This window comes from Misgurnus anguillicaudatus, chromosome 3 (assembly GCF_027580225.2).
Source record: "Misgurnus anguillicaudatus chromosome 3, ASM2758022v2, whole genome shotgun sequence".
Taxonomy (NCBI): domain Eukaryota; kingdom Metazoa; phylum Chordata; class Actinopteri; order Cypriniformes; family Cobitidae; genus Misgurnus; species Misgurnus anguillicaudatus.
In genome coordinates this window covers 35,543,308-35,560,469 of record NC_073339.2, presented here as the reverse complement: position 1 = coordinate 35,560,469, position 17,162 = coordinate 35,543,308, and the positions used below count along the sequence as shown (strand labels likewise).

The window sequence follows — 17,162 nt, the reverse complement described above, 5'->3', positions numbered from 1 at the left end:
CAGAGAACCCCTCAGCAGCCTCAGACCTCGAGCAATCTACGAGCGAATCTAAGGTTGTTGTCCGATGCTCTTGTAAATGTGTGTCGCAGAGCGTTAAGGAATCCCTCTGTGTCACCTTTGTTGTGTCCTCTGGCACGGAGGGTTCGGATAAGAGGGGGAAAATACATTCCATCGCTACCTTGGAAAAGTCACAAGCTCACTTACATACGCACACACACAGACAGTTCTGGTTGGTTACTGCGGCATGGTTTGGCTGCGACTGAGAGGGGAGGGGTCTCTCTCTCTCCTTTTCTCTCTTTCTCTGTGTGTGTGTTCAGGCTGGAATAGCTCTCTTGCAGTGCTTTTGCTGGCAGGATTGCATGAAACAGGACGTTTTGTCCAGCACGGACATACCTGCGTGTGTTTAACGTGGAATACGTGTGTGACAGATGGTTCAGTGGTTTAATTCGAAACACTTGAAATTCAGGTAGGTTCATTGCCATTTTTATTCAGTAATTTCATAGTTGGTTGACAAAAACTTTTTCTCTGCTTTGCACTACATGTGAGTCAGATGTTGTCATAAGCTATGTACATCAACTAAACCCTGCAGCAAATATCAATAGCAATCACAGTACAGTAACTTAAAATCAGAATGATATTCATCTACTCAAAATTGTATGTGCGATTTGTGACGCCTCACATACGCCAATCTATATTTGTTTGGCACTAATTACAATAGTTATGTAATGTAATGATGATTTGTTTTTACATGTGATGCTGGTATTGATAGGTTTGTTCCTAGAATCCATATCACAGCAGTATTAACATGTTAATCTTTAACACAAAAGTTGTGCAATTTATTTATTAAAGCACGTCCTTTATTGGTGGCTGTCTAGGGGTCTTTTACGTAACAAGGGTGAGCTATTGATCGAGTTTACACGCGTCATCTTGGCACAATGTTGTACAGTCAGGCAAGTGCCAAAGTCAAAACGCACTGGACATCGTCACTGCTGTAGAGGGACGTGACTGTATGTGTGTGTCATACAATTTGCTATAGTGAGTATGAACTTGCCAGGCTGTATCTACCTGACTTTACCTTCCTATTAACCACATTTTTTTTGCACTTATGTGTCCGATTATTTTTGGCACTTTAAATAAATGACTATTCCGATTGTTTATAAAAATAGGAGCGATCTTGTAGATATTTCTGTGCCAGAGAGACTACAAATGACAAAGCACACAGCCTATCACTATGGCAACTGTTTGGTTCTGATGAGAAATCTGGAGAATTTTACTGTATGTGAGACTTTGCAAGTCTGTTGCATTAAATAAATATTTTTAGGTTTAATACGAGTTGAACTTAAAATTTGTTATATTTGTTTAAGCATATATCAAACATTACATCGCCATTGCATTGTCATGGTCGTGAAGTTTTAATATAGTCTGAGCTCTGTGGATTTGACATTTATTTAAGTAGAATAAACATGATTAAACATGACAAAACCACATTTATTTACATTAGATTGAATTATTTGGCACTTGTATTCGTATCGACTTACAAATGAGACAACATTTAACAACATTTAACATTTTGCCTAAGGAGCTCAGCAATGAGGGTAGTCTACAAATCTGAAGTTATGCCCAGCTGCACTACTTCCTGAACTTCAGCCAGCACCTTGTTTCCTGTCTGCCATTAATGGACAAACTGATTAATCCAGGTGTGCCTAACCTCAGTAGTCAAAACAACAATAATCAGAAACACCTGGATTATTCAGTTTGTCCAATAATGGCAGACAGGAAACAAGGAGCTGGCTGAAGTTCAGGAAGTAGTGCAGCTGGGCATAAAGCCTATTAAGGAAAGATGAAAAACATAGAATTAAGAGAATATATATAATGTATAAAACGCTTTTTACAGTGCATTGTCAAATAGAGCCAAGAAAAATGTATAAAACCCCTGTGATGAATTATGCATTGTGCAACACAACCAAACTGTTATCAGTATTCATATCCAGGGTTATCAAAATGTCATGTTCAAAGTCCTTAACTCACACTTTGTACTGCTCTTATATAAAGCAGCTGTCATTTTGCACTAAGATTGAGAGAAAGAACAAGACCTTCCTTTTAACCTTAAGGCTATTTGATGCATGAATTGTAAGAAAATTTAAAGACGAGTAAACGTTAGATGAAGAAAAAAATGATTGTCAGCTATGATGAAGTCCATATCTTAAGATTATGAATTCCCTATTAAGATCTGTTGTTCTCATTCATGCATTTCCATTAATGACTTGCATGAGAGTGAGAGTGCATTTAGAAAGAGTGGAGGAAAACTGAGACGCTGTTGCGTAATCGCACACAGCATCGTGGAAAGAATGACATTTGTATGGAGGTGTAACTGCCCACCTTAATAATTTATGATGCTACTTATTCAAGTCATCTAATATATGTGGGCTGTATGCACATGCTAAAACTATTGTTAGAAGGTGATGAAATGCATATAGTCATAATGTTGAAATATATGTACTGTCAGAAGAAATGGTCCCAAGCTGTCACTGGAGCCGTACCCTTTAAAAGGGTTCCAATATGTACCAGTTAGTACATGGGGGAGTATAGTAAATTTACAGTCAGCGTGACGCAATTTTCGGCATCAGAAGAATGCGTGAGTACTGTATACGCACCGTCAGATTTTTGAAACCCTGCGTATATTGTTCGCGTAGGTCGCGTATGCGCCTACAGGAGAATGTAGTACTGTATGTAGCCCAGGAGATGCGCATGCATCTAATGTCTGTGTATAAGTTTGAGTCAAATAAACGATACTACTATGCACGGCTGTGCATTTGACTGTGCGCGTACGTTTGCGTACATGTAAAAAGTATTCAAATGAAAGCTCTTGATGAGCTTTTTCTGCTGCAAGTTAATTCTTAATCAATTTAGAGTTATAAAAGATTGAAATTAGTACACAAAGTCAGATCAAACTAGGGATGCATAACGATTAATCGCGATTAATCTATATCTAAATAATAGTTTTTGTTTACATCATATATGTGTGTGTGAACTGTGTATAATAATTATGTTTATATAAATATGCACAGATGCATGTATAATTTTAAGGGGAAAAAACATATATTTATATATTAAGTATTTATATTTATATATAAGTTATACATAAATATACAAATATATATATACACATGTAAACATTTTTTTAAAATATATACATGCATGTGTGTGCATTTATCTATACAAAGTTGTTATACACAGTTCACACATATGATAAACAAACAAAAAACTTTTATTCTGCTATAGATTAATCTAGATTAATTGTTATGCATCCCTAGATCAAACCATGGTAATTTTTTTTTTGTTTTGGTCCTCAAGTTTGTGAAATGTCACTCTGACTCTCATCCCTAAATATATGTATATACAAATTTACTCGCTTTTTCAACCAAACCGAATTTGAACAATGGTACACTGGGCCCAAAATAGTTCTGATGGTAAGAGGTTTGTTAAGCCATGCGTATGATGTATTTAGCTGGTTTCAGATAACATACCGGCCTTTTAACTCATGCTGAAATATTTTCGTTCTAGGTCAGAGTTGCGATACTTTGTTAATGGGATAATTCACCTAATTACTGAAAACTGTGTTACAGAACGCCAGCCATTCCCAAATCATCCAAATTAACCTAGGGAATTGCGCAGGTGCTAAATTTGAAATGATACAGAAATCAGATATCCTTTAAGGTTCTTTAAAAGCAAATGTATTGACCACATTGGCAAAACAAGAATGTTATTCATCATACGGAAACTTTAATCCAGGGCTTTCTTACACCAGCACAGCTCAGTATTTATTATGTTAGTTCATCTCACCGCCGTGCAGCTCATATCTTCAGTTGTTTCTAGCCGAGACACTTGTGCCTTTAGGCACCGAGGAGCGCCCTTTAAATCCACTCGGTTTAGTTCTTGAACATTACATTTATTCTCTGTCTCGTTCTGTCAGGGTTGGACGCATTAGGAAGGAAGCCCTCCCTCCCTTTCACTTTACCTTTCATCTAAAGGGCCAGAGGGCAGTCCTCATTGATATCAGTTATTGCTGGTACTCATGAAATTAAATAATGCAATTGTTAGCTAACTGCATGCTTAACCATGCTGTTTTTGTAAAAACACGTTTTGGTAAAAAAAAAAAACATGCATATGTGCCTTTTAATATTCAACCAGTAAAAAAGCATTATTTGCATAAAATTGTAAAGAAATAGTGTACCCGTAGCTCAATTGGTAGAGCATTGTGTAAGAATTGTTTTGGGTTCAATTCCCAGAGAGCACAAATACCTTGAATGCACTGTAAGTTGCTTTTTTAAGAGCTGTCCAGCTTTCCTAACATGATGCCCGCTTAGAGAATATTTCAGTTGACAGGCATGCAGAACAGTGTAGCAGTGTTCGCGCCTATCGTCAACCAGGACGTTGTGTATGTGTGCAGATACAGTATATGTGTAGATGATTATGTGAATCTGGTCAAATCTTGGTAGTTGATTTTAAAGCAGTGTGACATGTTTTGTAACTGCATCTTTGTTAACCCAATCAACTCTAACACAGATTTTCATTGGCACTGTATGGCCCGGCTGTCAGACTATCAGATCATCCCAGAATTGTTACAGATCACTTAGATGTTAGACCAACATCAGTCCAAGTAGATTATAGTAACCTTAGATGGCTACACAGATGCAAAGAACAAAGCTGTCCAGAGGTCATGTACTATTTTGTACTTAAAAGTATCCCACTGCTTTCTGTGCCATAAAAAGCCAGCCTTAGAGAATCTATTACATAATACTGAACTTACAGTATTATGTACAGCTGTGTTTATTATCTTTAAAGCCACCTATAGCATGCTAAACTATACAGGCATTTGTAAAAAAAAATGACTAAATGTATATTTGTATAGCACTTCTCACTGTTTGTTGCAAGCAGCTTTACAAAAGGACACAATAGAAAACACATACACAACAATTCAGAAAATAAAAAAAATGTAGATCAATTTACAGTCCAGTGCTGGCATCATCTGAAGTCCTTGCAAAGGTCGGTGTCATCTTTCCATATGTGTTGGGTCATCTGACAGACGCAGGATCCAGACTGGAACTGACATAATACGCACAACCGGCGCAACTTCATAGAATGTCTCTGAACAGGTTCACGCCCACTTTTGGGGGAAATCAGACTAGACCTTCCATTGGCTTCCATTCAAAATAGCGGAACAAAGCAACCTTCGTACACAGCCGGCAGGCGTAAATAACTTATGAAATCACTCAGATTAAACATGTTGAGTAATTATCTGTCCACCCTGCCTGCCGTGGAGCGCGAAAGATGCATTGACATATTTAATTTGGTCATAACAAAAACATGTCCCTTTCATTCTCCCAGCATCAAATTTGTGCAACAACGCTCCCTATTGGCCAGAGGTGTCTTACCCGGACATTTACTCGTACCTCATCGAGTCAACAGGGAAGCAAGTGAATGATTTTACTTCGTATTTGAAAGTTACTTAGTATTCATATATTATGTCTTTATATTTAGAGTAATGAGTGCACTTTTCTGTAGAGTCATACAACTAACTGGCTTAGCGATATTTCCAGCAATCACTGGATGGCGTTGTTACACAAATTTGACGCTGTTATAATGAAAGGGACATGTTTTTATATTGACCAAATTAAATGTGTTAATGTATCTTTCGGGCTCTATGGCAGGCAGGGTGGACAGATAAATACTCGACATGTTTAATCTGAGTGATTTCATAAGTTATTTACGCCTGCCGGCTGTGTAAAAACGTTGCTTTGTTCCGCTATTTTGAATGGAAGCCAATGGAAGGGCTGCTTTTTTATCCCCCAAAAAGGGGCGGTGACGAAATTTACAGTCAAGTTCCCGGATGTGCCGGTAGTCCGTATGGGATGAGCATCCCACAAAAACAGAAAAGCAAATAGAGAAAAATTAGCGTAGTGCATGCTCATAGCTTTTTAGGTAGAGAATAGTTATTCATAGCTTAATGCAAAGTTACAGGATGCAATTATGTGTATGCTAGGCTGAAGAGATGTGTATTTAGTCCAGATTTAAACTGGAAGAGTCTTAATGCCCATATAAGGTAATCCGAAAACACATAAAAATAAAAAGCCCCCCAAAAATCAATATATTCTCCAAATCATTGGAGTCTTATCTTAGTCATTTTTTAGTAAAAATATCATTTACTAAATGTGTATGTATTAGAGATTCTGATTGATTGTGTATAATAGTTATGCTATACAGTACATTTGGACGATGAACAGAAGAGGTTCATTCAGCCAGCTTGCCTACAGTACAAAGTGATTCATCGACATGTGAATGAAACAATGCGATTCTTTCACATTTCTGACATTTTTACTGTATAACCAGCAGGGTCGTTGTTGGGGAAAGGGAGAATATTGTTCTGGCTGTATGAAAATGAAGAAAGTCCAACTACTCATTGAGTCCATGAAAGCATCGCCCACCCAAAACATTTTGTTCTAGGCTAAGCAATTTAACAACAGCCGTAATAAACCACTTGCTTATGATTGAGACCACAGTCCCTTTCACTACCCGGAGAAAGAGCTTTACTGAAAATGGAGGTTTGTAGTGTGTTTTTGCAGTGTCACCAACTCTTAAAAATTCCACCCACTTATCAACCCCACTCGGGAGGATATCAACCTCGCCTTTGTATTAAACATGACTTAAAGACGTTGGCGTATTCAGTCAATCGTTCTTGTGAGCAGAACAATCAGACTCTTGGTCAGAAGCGTTTTGTGTTAAAACACAAGGCCAGTGTTGTGGCCGTAACCGTCACCTTGTGTGAGAGAGAATGGCCTGAATATCAAAATAAAGGCCTTTTCTTAGCTCTGTCTGAACTACCTCTGACCTCTGTATCACCCACATTTCAAGTGTGATTTTGATATAAAGCATAAAGCAAGATTTAATTGTGCAGATGTATTTTAAGATCTCAGAATGAAAAACTCTCATAATGAAATTTTGGCTGAATAGGGAAACGCCTTTCTTAAATCACCTTAAAGAGCAACTATGGTCCATTCACGATTTTACATTTTCTATGTTGTGTAAGTGTGTATTAGTACATGTTAACGATATGCAAAAGGTACATACCACAAAGTAAACGATGACTAGTATTTCCAACGTAAATCTCTTTTCTTTGACTACAACAAACACACGGATTGTAGGCAGTAGTTTATGTAGACAAGAGCAACATTATCATAATTCCTCCCACTTGGACTCACGGCCTGTAAGTTAACTCCTGTTAGCGTTGCATTGTGAGCGAATCTATCAAACATGGTAAGGAGCGTCACATTTATGGCTGACGTCAGAGGTACTCAGCCAATCGCAACGTACAGATTAGCTGGCCAATCAGGGTGACAGTGCTCGATGAGTTTTGTACAAAATCAATGCGTTTGAAGAAAGCAGTATATCTGGAGCTACAAAAATGTATGGTATGTAGAAAATAATGTGTTTTAACCATATAAACCACGCAAACACATTGTATTATACGGTAGCGGCCGGTGACTTCTTTTTACGAGGGCGCTCGATGCGAAGTTCGTCACAACATGTATGTAGCCCGTCGTGTGTGGTTGCTTATTTTAAAATATGTGTTCTGCGCATTGAGAGATCCTGTGTGCATCAAGTGTCTTGGCAAAATAAGTGCCTGCTGCAGACTCGTCTAAAGGGTTTATGATAAAAGAGACGCTTGCCAGATACTCACATATTCTCATGCATAATAAGAGTTTACTGTTAAGGGAGTGTCTTGTGTGTATTTTGTGAACGTGACCGTCTCTTTTATCATAAACAGTTTTGACGCAGCAGGATGTGCAGCAGGCACTTATTTTGACAAAACACGTGTTGCACATGGTTCTTATGACGTAACAAACACATATTTTGAAAACGCAAGCAACACACATGGCACTCCGAACACTTATTTTAAATTTGCGCCACTCGGATGAGCTGCCACTGGTATTATACCAAATACACAAAATAACATTGTTTTTTAGCAATGAAATAGGTCCTCTTTAAAGAAATAAAGAGGGTTAATAGTGGTTGCACCTTTAAGGATGTTGAAGCAACTCTGTTGTCTTTTATGTCAAGCATAAAAACACTTTACAAAAACCATAAGCTGAAAACACACTAATTATATATAAAAGCTATTTATATTTAATAATATATTTGTTAATAAACATTTATTCTTATAGTATTTATTAATGCGTATAATTGCAAGTTTGTTTGTCATTCAATGCCAACCGTACTTTATTTTCCTACAGAAGTGTGAATAGATTTATAGTTTTTGCTATTTTCTCATCTGACTCTTGCTATGAAAATGAGTCGCCTGTAGGGTGCAGTAGTGCTCTGTTTTATACGCCTCTGCATAGCAATCTGACAAAATGTTTTGAATAGTCACGTGTATTGATTTGTTTACTTGAGTCACAATTTCAAAATTCAACATTACCATTGCTTCTTCAGATCTTAACTGGTGACCCTGTTTTTTCATGCTGTATCTATAAATCTATAAACACAGTACACATAGAATGAAATTGACGTGCTGTCGTCTTCTTTTCTTCTCTAGAATCATTAAAACAGTTCTGAAAACCCTGAAGACTTCAGGAATGCTAAACCCATCCTCAACACAGTGGAGTATTTTCTGTCCATTAGCACTGGACTGGGTCTAGCTATGGGAGGTATCGCTCCATGATAGTGTCTTAACATCATCTGCTCATCTATGAGTTTCATGGAACCACAAGTAAAGAAGTCTGAGCTTCCACCCCCCGGTCTTCCCAAGAGACCGGCACAAGGACCTCAGCATGGGATGTGTCTGCCATTACACAGCGGTGAACACAGCAACAATGCTTTTACCTGTGATTCTTCATTGTCGTCATCCTCAACTTCACCTTTGTATTGTAAAGGTGAAGTTTCTCCAGACTCCACGCGTAGCTTGAGTAGTCTAAGCAGTGCCAGAACGGATAGCCCGCTGGATGTGGACATGGCTGAGGTAGAGATGGGAAAAACAATGGCAAGCGGTGATGATTCAGGAATACAGAGTCCAGAATGCAGACCTAACTATGGTGATGACAATGACAACTCTGTGTCTGTCTATCTGGATGCCAACGAAGAATGTTGGAGTGATGATGAGGAAGATGATAACCATAATGTCACATTGGTGGTAACACAGAAGGTTGGACAAACAGATCAAAATAGTATATCCTTGTGCTCCTCGGAAAGTGATGATGAAGAAGAAGAAGAAGAGGACTCTTTTCTCTCTTTAGCATCTGAAGATTTGGTGATAAAGAACCAAGTTCTGGAAGTGTCCTCCAGCTGTGAGATGGTAATGCCAATTGTTGCTTTAACAGACATTTCTCAAGACCAACCACCAGATGTGAAGTTGGAGATGTTCAACAGAGTGCTTAATTTGGCTACGGTTGATGATCTCCAAAAGGAAGTGGTCAAAGGGGATCTCTCATTTGACTTGATCCCAGCCACTCAAGCTATTGACAACATGACTGAGACAGCGTTGTCCCCTAGAGATTCAGAAGGTAATGCAATCTGCACTATCATGACAGATACCAAAAACATACAGGTCAATACTTCATCAAACGTGGAAAATCAGCCAAAGTCCCCAGCAAAAAAGACCAATGATCTGGCAGGACACGGTCTCAAAGCCAAGCCTCCTACGAGGGCTGCCCTGACCAAAGCTACAAAGCCTGAGATGAAGAGATTCCCCAGGCCAGACTTGAGAAACGTAAAGGCTAAAATCATCTCCAGGGCCTCCTCGGCTCCAAGATCAATCAATCCCGAAAAAACGAACGCTAATCTTTGCCGATCACCTTCTGCGAATAAGCTTCCTGCCACAGCAGACTATCGAACAAAGAGGAAAGTGGATGATAAAGCTGTTGTGAAAAGAAGCAGATCATCATCCAGCCACTCAAGGGGGACTGAAGTGAAGATCTCAGACCGTCCAACGTTAGATCCTGAACCCAAACCAACGTGTCCTTCGCTGGATACAAAGACAGATCACATTAAGTCCTCAGTAAATGTCTGTCAGGAGCAAGATTTAATCGCGTTGTCCTTGCGTACATCAGAAGAAGAAACATCAATAAAATCAGAATCATCGGATGGTTTCATAGTTAAAGAGGCTGATCACAAGAACGAAGCTGGAATTAAAACTTCTAAATACAAGGTTGGTGACTTATTTTCTTCTTATTCAAGATGTAGAAGCTGTATTATTGATTATTTTTGATCATTTACACATCTGCAATCCATATTGTTGATGGTTTGACCTCAATCAATAATGTTTGGCTATTGAAGTAAAGCTTTTCAAGTTACCCATACACTCTCAGAAATAAAGGTCCAAAAATTGTCACTGGGACAGTACCCTTACAAAAAGGTACACCTTTGTACCCAAAGAGTGCATATTAGTACTTTGAACTTCCAATATGTACCTTTAAAGGTACATATTTGTACCTAAATGGTACATATTAGGACCTTTTTTAAAGGGTACTGCCCCAGTGACAGCTCTGTACCTTTATTTTTGACAGTGTATGGATGCAAAAGATATCTCAGACTGATCCCAGCTAGCAAATTTGCAGTTAAAAGACATCTAATATAGCGGTTAAAACACAGCCTATATGTCTAGGCAAAATTTGGGATATTAGTGAAAAATGTATAGATGTCTAACCATAGCCCTCAAATAAATAAAATAAAATAAATAAAACCAAACATTTTGTAAGTTGTTGACTTTACATTAGGTATGCATAACGATTAATCACAATTAATCTATAGCAGAACAAAAGTTTTAGTTTACATCATATATGTGGGTGAACTGTGTATAATAACTTAGATAAATGCACACACATGCATATTTGCTACCCAGTCTCACAAGGTTTTGTGATTATAGTCACGTACATTTTTGATTCTTTTTTCGTGATATTAACACGAATTTCCGTGTTTTTTTGTGATCATATAACCAATTCCTGTTTTCGTGTGATTCCACGTATTGGTTACGCAACTGCTTTTTCCTATTTTCAAACCATTGTCGCTTCGGTTTAGGGTAAGATTTGGTGCTTGCATTAGAATGTCACTTTATGTATTGGTTCATACTATTTTTTCTGACTTACTTTTTTATATGTCGCCTGGCGTTAGGGTTAGAGTTGGGTTTGGGTAGGGATGTCATTTTATGTAAATCTAACCCTAAACCGAAGCAACAATTGTTTAAAAATAGGAAAAAAACTATACGTGATAATCACACAAAACAGGAAACAGGAATTCGTTATACGATCACGAAAAAAATGCGGGAAAAGAATAAAAAATGTACGTGACTATATAACGAAATTTCGTGAGACTGGGCTGATATAAGAAATGTTTACATGTGTATATACATATATATTTTTACAAAATATATTTATGTATAATTTTTATTATATATAAATACTTAATATGTAAATATATATTTTTTCTTAGAATTATACATGCATGTGTGCATATTTATACATATTATTTTACACAGTTCACACACACATATATGATGTAAACAAAAACTTTTATTTTGCATAAATTAATAGTTATGCATCCCTACTTTCCATGATGAAATATCATTCAAGTTATTTTGGCAAAAATTACAAATTCAATTTTAATTTCAACTTGTTTATAACTTATGTCAACTATATACTAATCAAAAACCTAAAATACCTAAAATTCAATTGACTTGCATACATTGCAACATTATTTCTGTTTAGAGTGTAAGACATTCCAATACATTGGCAGAAATGCACTATATTATACATAACTCATGGTGTACGTAGACCTTACAAAATGAACTGTATTGTTTTTATTACCTTAGAATGAGCCGTTTTATCTACATACACCAATGGCCCCCTTACAAAGAAGTTGCCATTTTGTGCCGCCATGTTTCTACATTAGCCCTGTGTTAAGATCGCGTTTTGTCACATTTGATCACATTTAGGGGTAGTCAAAAACACATCCGACTGGATTGCTTTTGTGGTGTAGACGCGCATGTGGTCGAATGTGTTCGAACAGCCACAAAAGACCGCCTACTCTCCGCATACTGCTCTAATGTAATGTACTGAGCACAATGTTTTTTCATTGCACGTGACTTCTAGCGCAAACCCACGATTTAAATTCCAGGTTTTAACATGAATGTGTCTCGCTCGTCCACTTGTGTTCCAATCAACGAAACGCATCTAAATACCAGGTATAAACAGCCCAAACTGAGGCTAACATGTTGGCTTGTGCAAGAAGGATGTATTGATGAGTATATATGATGACTAGATATAATTACTGATCAAGGCCCGGGTTAAATGTGATCAGTACAGACAGATCTATAAGCATGTATGCATACATCCTCACAGTTCACAGTAAACAGACATTTAAATCTGCTGTGTGTAAACTTAAAGGTAGGGTAACACATTTTGAAAAATGCTAATGGTAGCCGCCTAGCAATGAAATCCCGATCCCACCCTCAAGTCAAATCGCCATCCAAAGTCACGCCTCTTTCTAAACACATGAACACGCACAGATCAGACGGTCACATCTCATGTCTCATTCAGCAGTGAGAAAACGTTGCAGTACAAAGTCGAATAACACTTCCAAAATAACCAAACAACTGGTTTACATCAGAATTAGTTTAAGCACACGTTCGGTTGTGTAGACGTAGTAACTTTATCGTTACGCTAATCCGTAAACGAACACAAATTTCATAAGCAACACAATGTTTCATCAAAGTAGAATATCTGAATCCATCTCAACAGAGCCGGATTAACCCAAAGGCAAACTAGGCACGTGCCTAGGGCCCGATTGGCGGGATGGGGCCCAGACAGAGGGGGAATTTTTTTTTTACAAATGTCCCATCTACAATTTCGCCGCTGTCGGGCGGGATCCCCGTATCTCCAAAACCATTATTTTTCAGGAAATAAAAAAACGCCGTGTTTTTTAAGTTATTAAACATTATTTCAATTAAAGACGAGCTTTATGGCTCGGGAGTCGGGAGCAGAGAGATACGAACTTATGCTCTCATTGATAAAATGGTACGGACACAGACGTCGCCGCTGCCAGCAGTGTTCAACAAATACTGCGGTCACATTGAGCCTTAAAGACGATGCTTCAATAGTTAACCAAAGCTGACTGTAGTATACATCTTACTAAACTCGATTTTAAAGGTTTACGATCTTTAAGTGATGCAATACAAAACACGATGAGCGGACTGCTGTCGCAAACTTACCTTCGTGGCTCACGGGCTTCCTTCTGCACAGAAGCATTACAGCTATCGAGTTTTAATAAATGTACTTAAACCTAACTATTTTCACTTGTTAGTGCCTAACAAACAGAAGTATTATATTAATTAAACAGCCATTTTATCTCCAATAAATAAAACATTTACTTGTGTTTAACATTCACAAAACAATTTAATGGTGGTATGCAAAACATTCAATTTAATTCAAAATTGAATTCAATAAAAACATTGCTGCTTGTGTTTTACATGCACAAAATAATTTAATGGTGGTATCCAAAACATTCAATTTAATTAAAGTATTATATTAGATACATTTTAAAACTTCAATGCATGTATGATAAGCCTAGTAATACGTAAATATTTAAAATACATCAATAAATGATATCATAGGTTAACACAGATAAAATCATAGTTAAGTCTTTCTTTATTAAGCCCATTACTGAGTGTATTTGTGTTTGTGAGTTTATGACTGTTGTTGTCTGAGGTGGTGACTCGGATGGGGACGACAGTCATCAGAATGGTTAATTTTCAAGTTCATCGTTCCACTCTGTACCTGACAGAGTTCCTTTAAGGACACAGACATGGTTGCTGCAAAAAATTAATAAATAAAGGACAAACGATCATTTCCCTACGTTATATAAGGCATCTTTGCGTATAATAACGAGGCAAAAAAAACAGTTCCTTGCAAATAATTCATGTCTGCAATGGCAGAACTAGCGGGGTTAAGATTTTTTTTCTTTAAGCCACACAAAAATCACGTTAGATACCAAACATGATAACAAAACCAATGGATAGTGGCTAACTAAGTCAACTGCAAGCAATCTGTGTTTTAAATTCACTTCACAAACGTGAATAGCGTAAAGAAAAATCTAGCAGCCTCAGAAACGATACATTAGAGTTTAGCACTACCATTACTTCGAGATAAAACTGTTATACATAATATAAAAACTGTTATTATATAATTCATATAACTGAAACATAAATAACCAGTGTTTTGAGGACATTTACCTCAGTGGACGTGTTGCTCGACGAGGATTTCGTTGCGATTCTCAATCTTGAAGAGAAATATGCAGCGAAGTTCTCCCGCGGATTACTGACACCTATTGGTTATTTACTGGTACTACTGCCTTAACAATGACACTCCCAATGGATAAGGTGAGGATAATTTAATAGCATTTAATAGAGCCGTGTAATCACGTATAAATAATAAATTTAGCAAAAAATTGTCTGATAGACTGGTTAATATACAACACATGACTTAATTTGGTATACAAACAACCAATTTGTAAGCAAAGACTAGGCTATGTAAAATGTGAATTCACTTTTATTAGTAACTTTGGTAAGTTTCAGATTTCAATTCATAAATAACCTCGATGGGGGGGCCCAAAAAATGCAGCCTGCCTAGTGTAGTCCATTTATTTAATCCGGCTCTGCATCTCAATACAAACATATTGCGTACCTACCTTATCAAAATAAACAGTGCAACGACTCTTTCATACCCTTTGCCTCCTGCAGCCGTTTCATCTCGTGGTAAAGCAGTAAAGTTACTGATGTTAATTTGGGTTTTTGCTCTTGCTGATCCAGACAGTTTTTGCTGTTGTTGTTGTTATAAAAGATGTCTTTCGTTGTGTGCCTCCTGTGTAGGTTGTCAATTTAGCAGAAAAGTTTGCTGTTCTCACTGTTTACAGACAGGAGGTGAGCGCACGTGAACGCGCCGATGACGTATGGTGTCTGCGTGGACTCACTGCGCGGTTGGCATTCAAATTACGCTTACGTATGAGGGACAAAAATGGAAACGTCCGTTCGGACCGAAATCTATGATTTGTTGAACATTTTTTGGTCCTACACCTTTCACAGATGACATAAATGTATACAAATACATTTAAACAACTTAACAGTGATTGCTAAAAAACTTTTAACCAGCATAACAAAAAATGTTTCAGGATCAAATCTGTTACCCTACCTTTAACTCTTTCACCGCCATTGACGAGTAATCTCGTCAATTAAGAGTAAACGCTTCCCTGCCAATGACGAGAATTTCCGGCTTTCCGCAATACCGCAATTCCGCAACTTTTACAACGCGGGAGTTAATGGGTTCATTTAAAGTAGTCATAGTGTGAAAATTTGGCTTTTTCAATATTTAAGTGCTATAATTGGGTCCCCAGTGCTTCTATCAACCTAGAAAACGTAAAAAAGATCAACTCAGTAACTTTGTTTGGGTAAGCCATTTTCTGCAAGCATGTGAAAAATTAGGTAATTCAGCCTGTTATGTGAGGTAGGTAGCAAGGCCAATTACAATAATACCGCCCCTTAATCTGCACTATCCAACCACAGCACTGTCATTTAGTGCAGAGCTTAAGAGAGAGAGAATAATTGACAGCACAACTGAGTTTCAGTTACACAAACCACCATCATTGTGATCAGTGTTTGCATTTTATCCGCTCATTTGCATCTTAAAGGACACACCCCAAAACGGCACACATTTGCTCAGGCCTACAAAGTGGCAATTTTAACGTGCTATAATAAATGATCTGTGGGGTATTTTGAGCTAAAACTTCATATACGCACTCTGGGGACACCAAATATTTATTTTACGTCTTTAAAAAAAATCTCATAATATGACCCCTTTAAAGTAACATACTTATGATAGCTGGCTGATTTCATGTCAACTTCTTTAGATGAGAACTGCTTCAACAAGTTTAGCTCAATGCATGTAATCACATGATTAAGCTATGCTGTTATTCAGACGTTATTAGCTCGGGACTAACCAATGTATTAAGGGCAAATCCAGGACTCCAAAACATTTTTGTACATCAACGCCTTGTTTTCTCTATCTGTTCACTACCCACTGTCTCAGTGTGCTACATAAGTGCTCTCGCATGTTTCTGTTAAGAAACATCCAAGATCTTTAAATCCCATCTTACTCTCTCTCTCTCTCTCTTTCTGCTTATTTCTGCCTCGGTTATAGAACATAAGTGAGTGTTTTTGCCAATACAACAACTATTTTGAAGGGGAAAGAATTTAGTAAAGAGACAAAAAACATTCTTGAGGCTAAACACTGACTCGGACACACATAATCTTTCCATAAACTCACTCCATGTGTGCGTAGGGTGTCCAAAAACGAGGGGAAGAAAAATAGGAGGAGAGAGAGAGAGGAAAAGATCTGGGCTGGTCTTGAAGCCCTAAGGGAATAATATACAATAGAAACTTTTTTCTCTCTTTTTCCTTTCTGCTTTTCAGAGAGCTGGCTAGTCTTATTTCCCCTCCCTCCTTTCCGCTCCTCCTCCCTCCTCCTCGTCTCCTCTCTCGTGTTCTCTCTCTAAACCGCTGCACATTTTCTGTCTGCTCTGTGGAATGGCTAACACTATGGTTACCCTGCGGCGCCCCGAGCTGGGCTCTCTCGCGTGGGACGCTGTCACTAACCAGCGGCTCTTCTTACAGACTGTTTCTTCTAAGCTGGGACCATCTCTAGGGACTGCATCTACATCTGAACCCCCAGAACCCAAAGCGAAGCCCCCTGGCCGGGAAGCCCGATCTACAGGTGGTCTGGGTCCACCGGGAAGCCGAGTTGTTCAGCCAGCGGGTGAGTTTTGTTTGTTTAACATGGCACATTCACAGAACAGACTCTCAAGGGCATTGCTTAGGAAAGCGGGTGAATACGGATGAAGAAGAGTATGTTGATTTACTGTGGATGAAAAGATATCTACCATAAACATGGGTACTCTTTATAGCTTTCACATTTTAGATAACTCACTTTAAAATCACTTTAACTTACTGTAGTGGAGAAGCAAGACCTAGAAGATGTGTGTCTAATGTGTGTGTCACGTGCGTTTGTACTGTAAATACTGTCTGATGCAGTGTTGCAGTTGACATTTCAGAGTTGTGATATGTA

At 38.0% G+C, this 17,162-nt stretch overlaps 1 protein-coding gene across 2 annotated transcripts in view; it reads left to right on the top strand.

Moving 5' to 3' along the window:
- Positions 1-305: 305 nt before the first annotated feature.
- mtus1b (microtubule associated tumor suppressor 1b) overlaps positions 306-17,162 on the top strand; it is a 56,203-nt gene continuing 39,346 nt past the window's right edge. Inside the window, exons 1-4 of one of the 2 annotated variants that reach the window (XM_073865684.1) lie at positions 318-466; positions 876-1,035; positions 8,594-10,201; positions 16,712-16,853. In XM_073865684.1, coding sequence (XP_073721785.1) covers positions 8,747-10,201; positions 16,712-16,853 — 1,597 coding nt within the window. In that variant the 5' untranslated portion in view covers positions 318-466; positions 876-1,035; positions 8,594-8,746. Of the gene's footprint in view, positions 467-875; positions 1,036-8,593; positions 10,202-16,711; positions 16,854-17,162 lie in introns of both variants that reach the window. The other variant, XM_055205707.2, reaches the window with a different exon arrangement.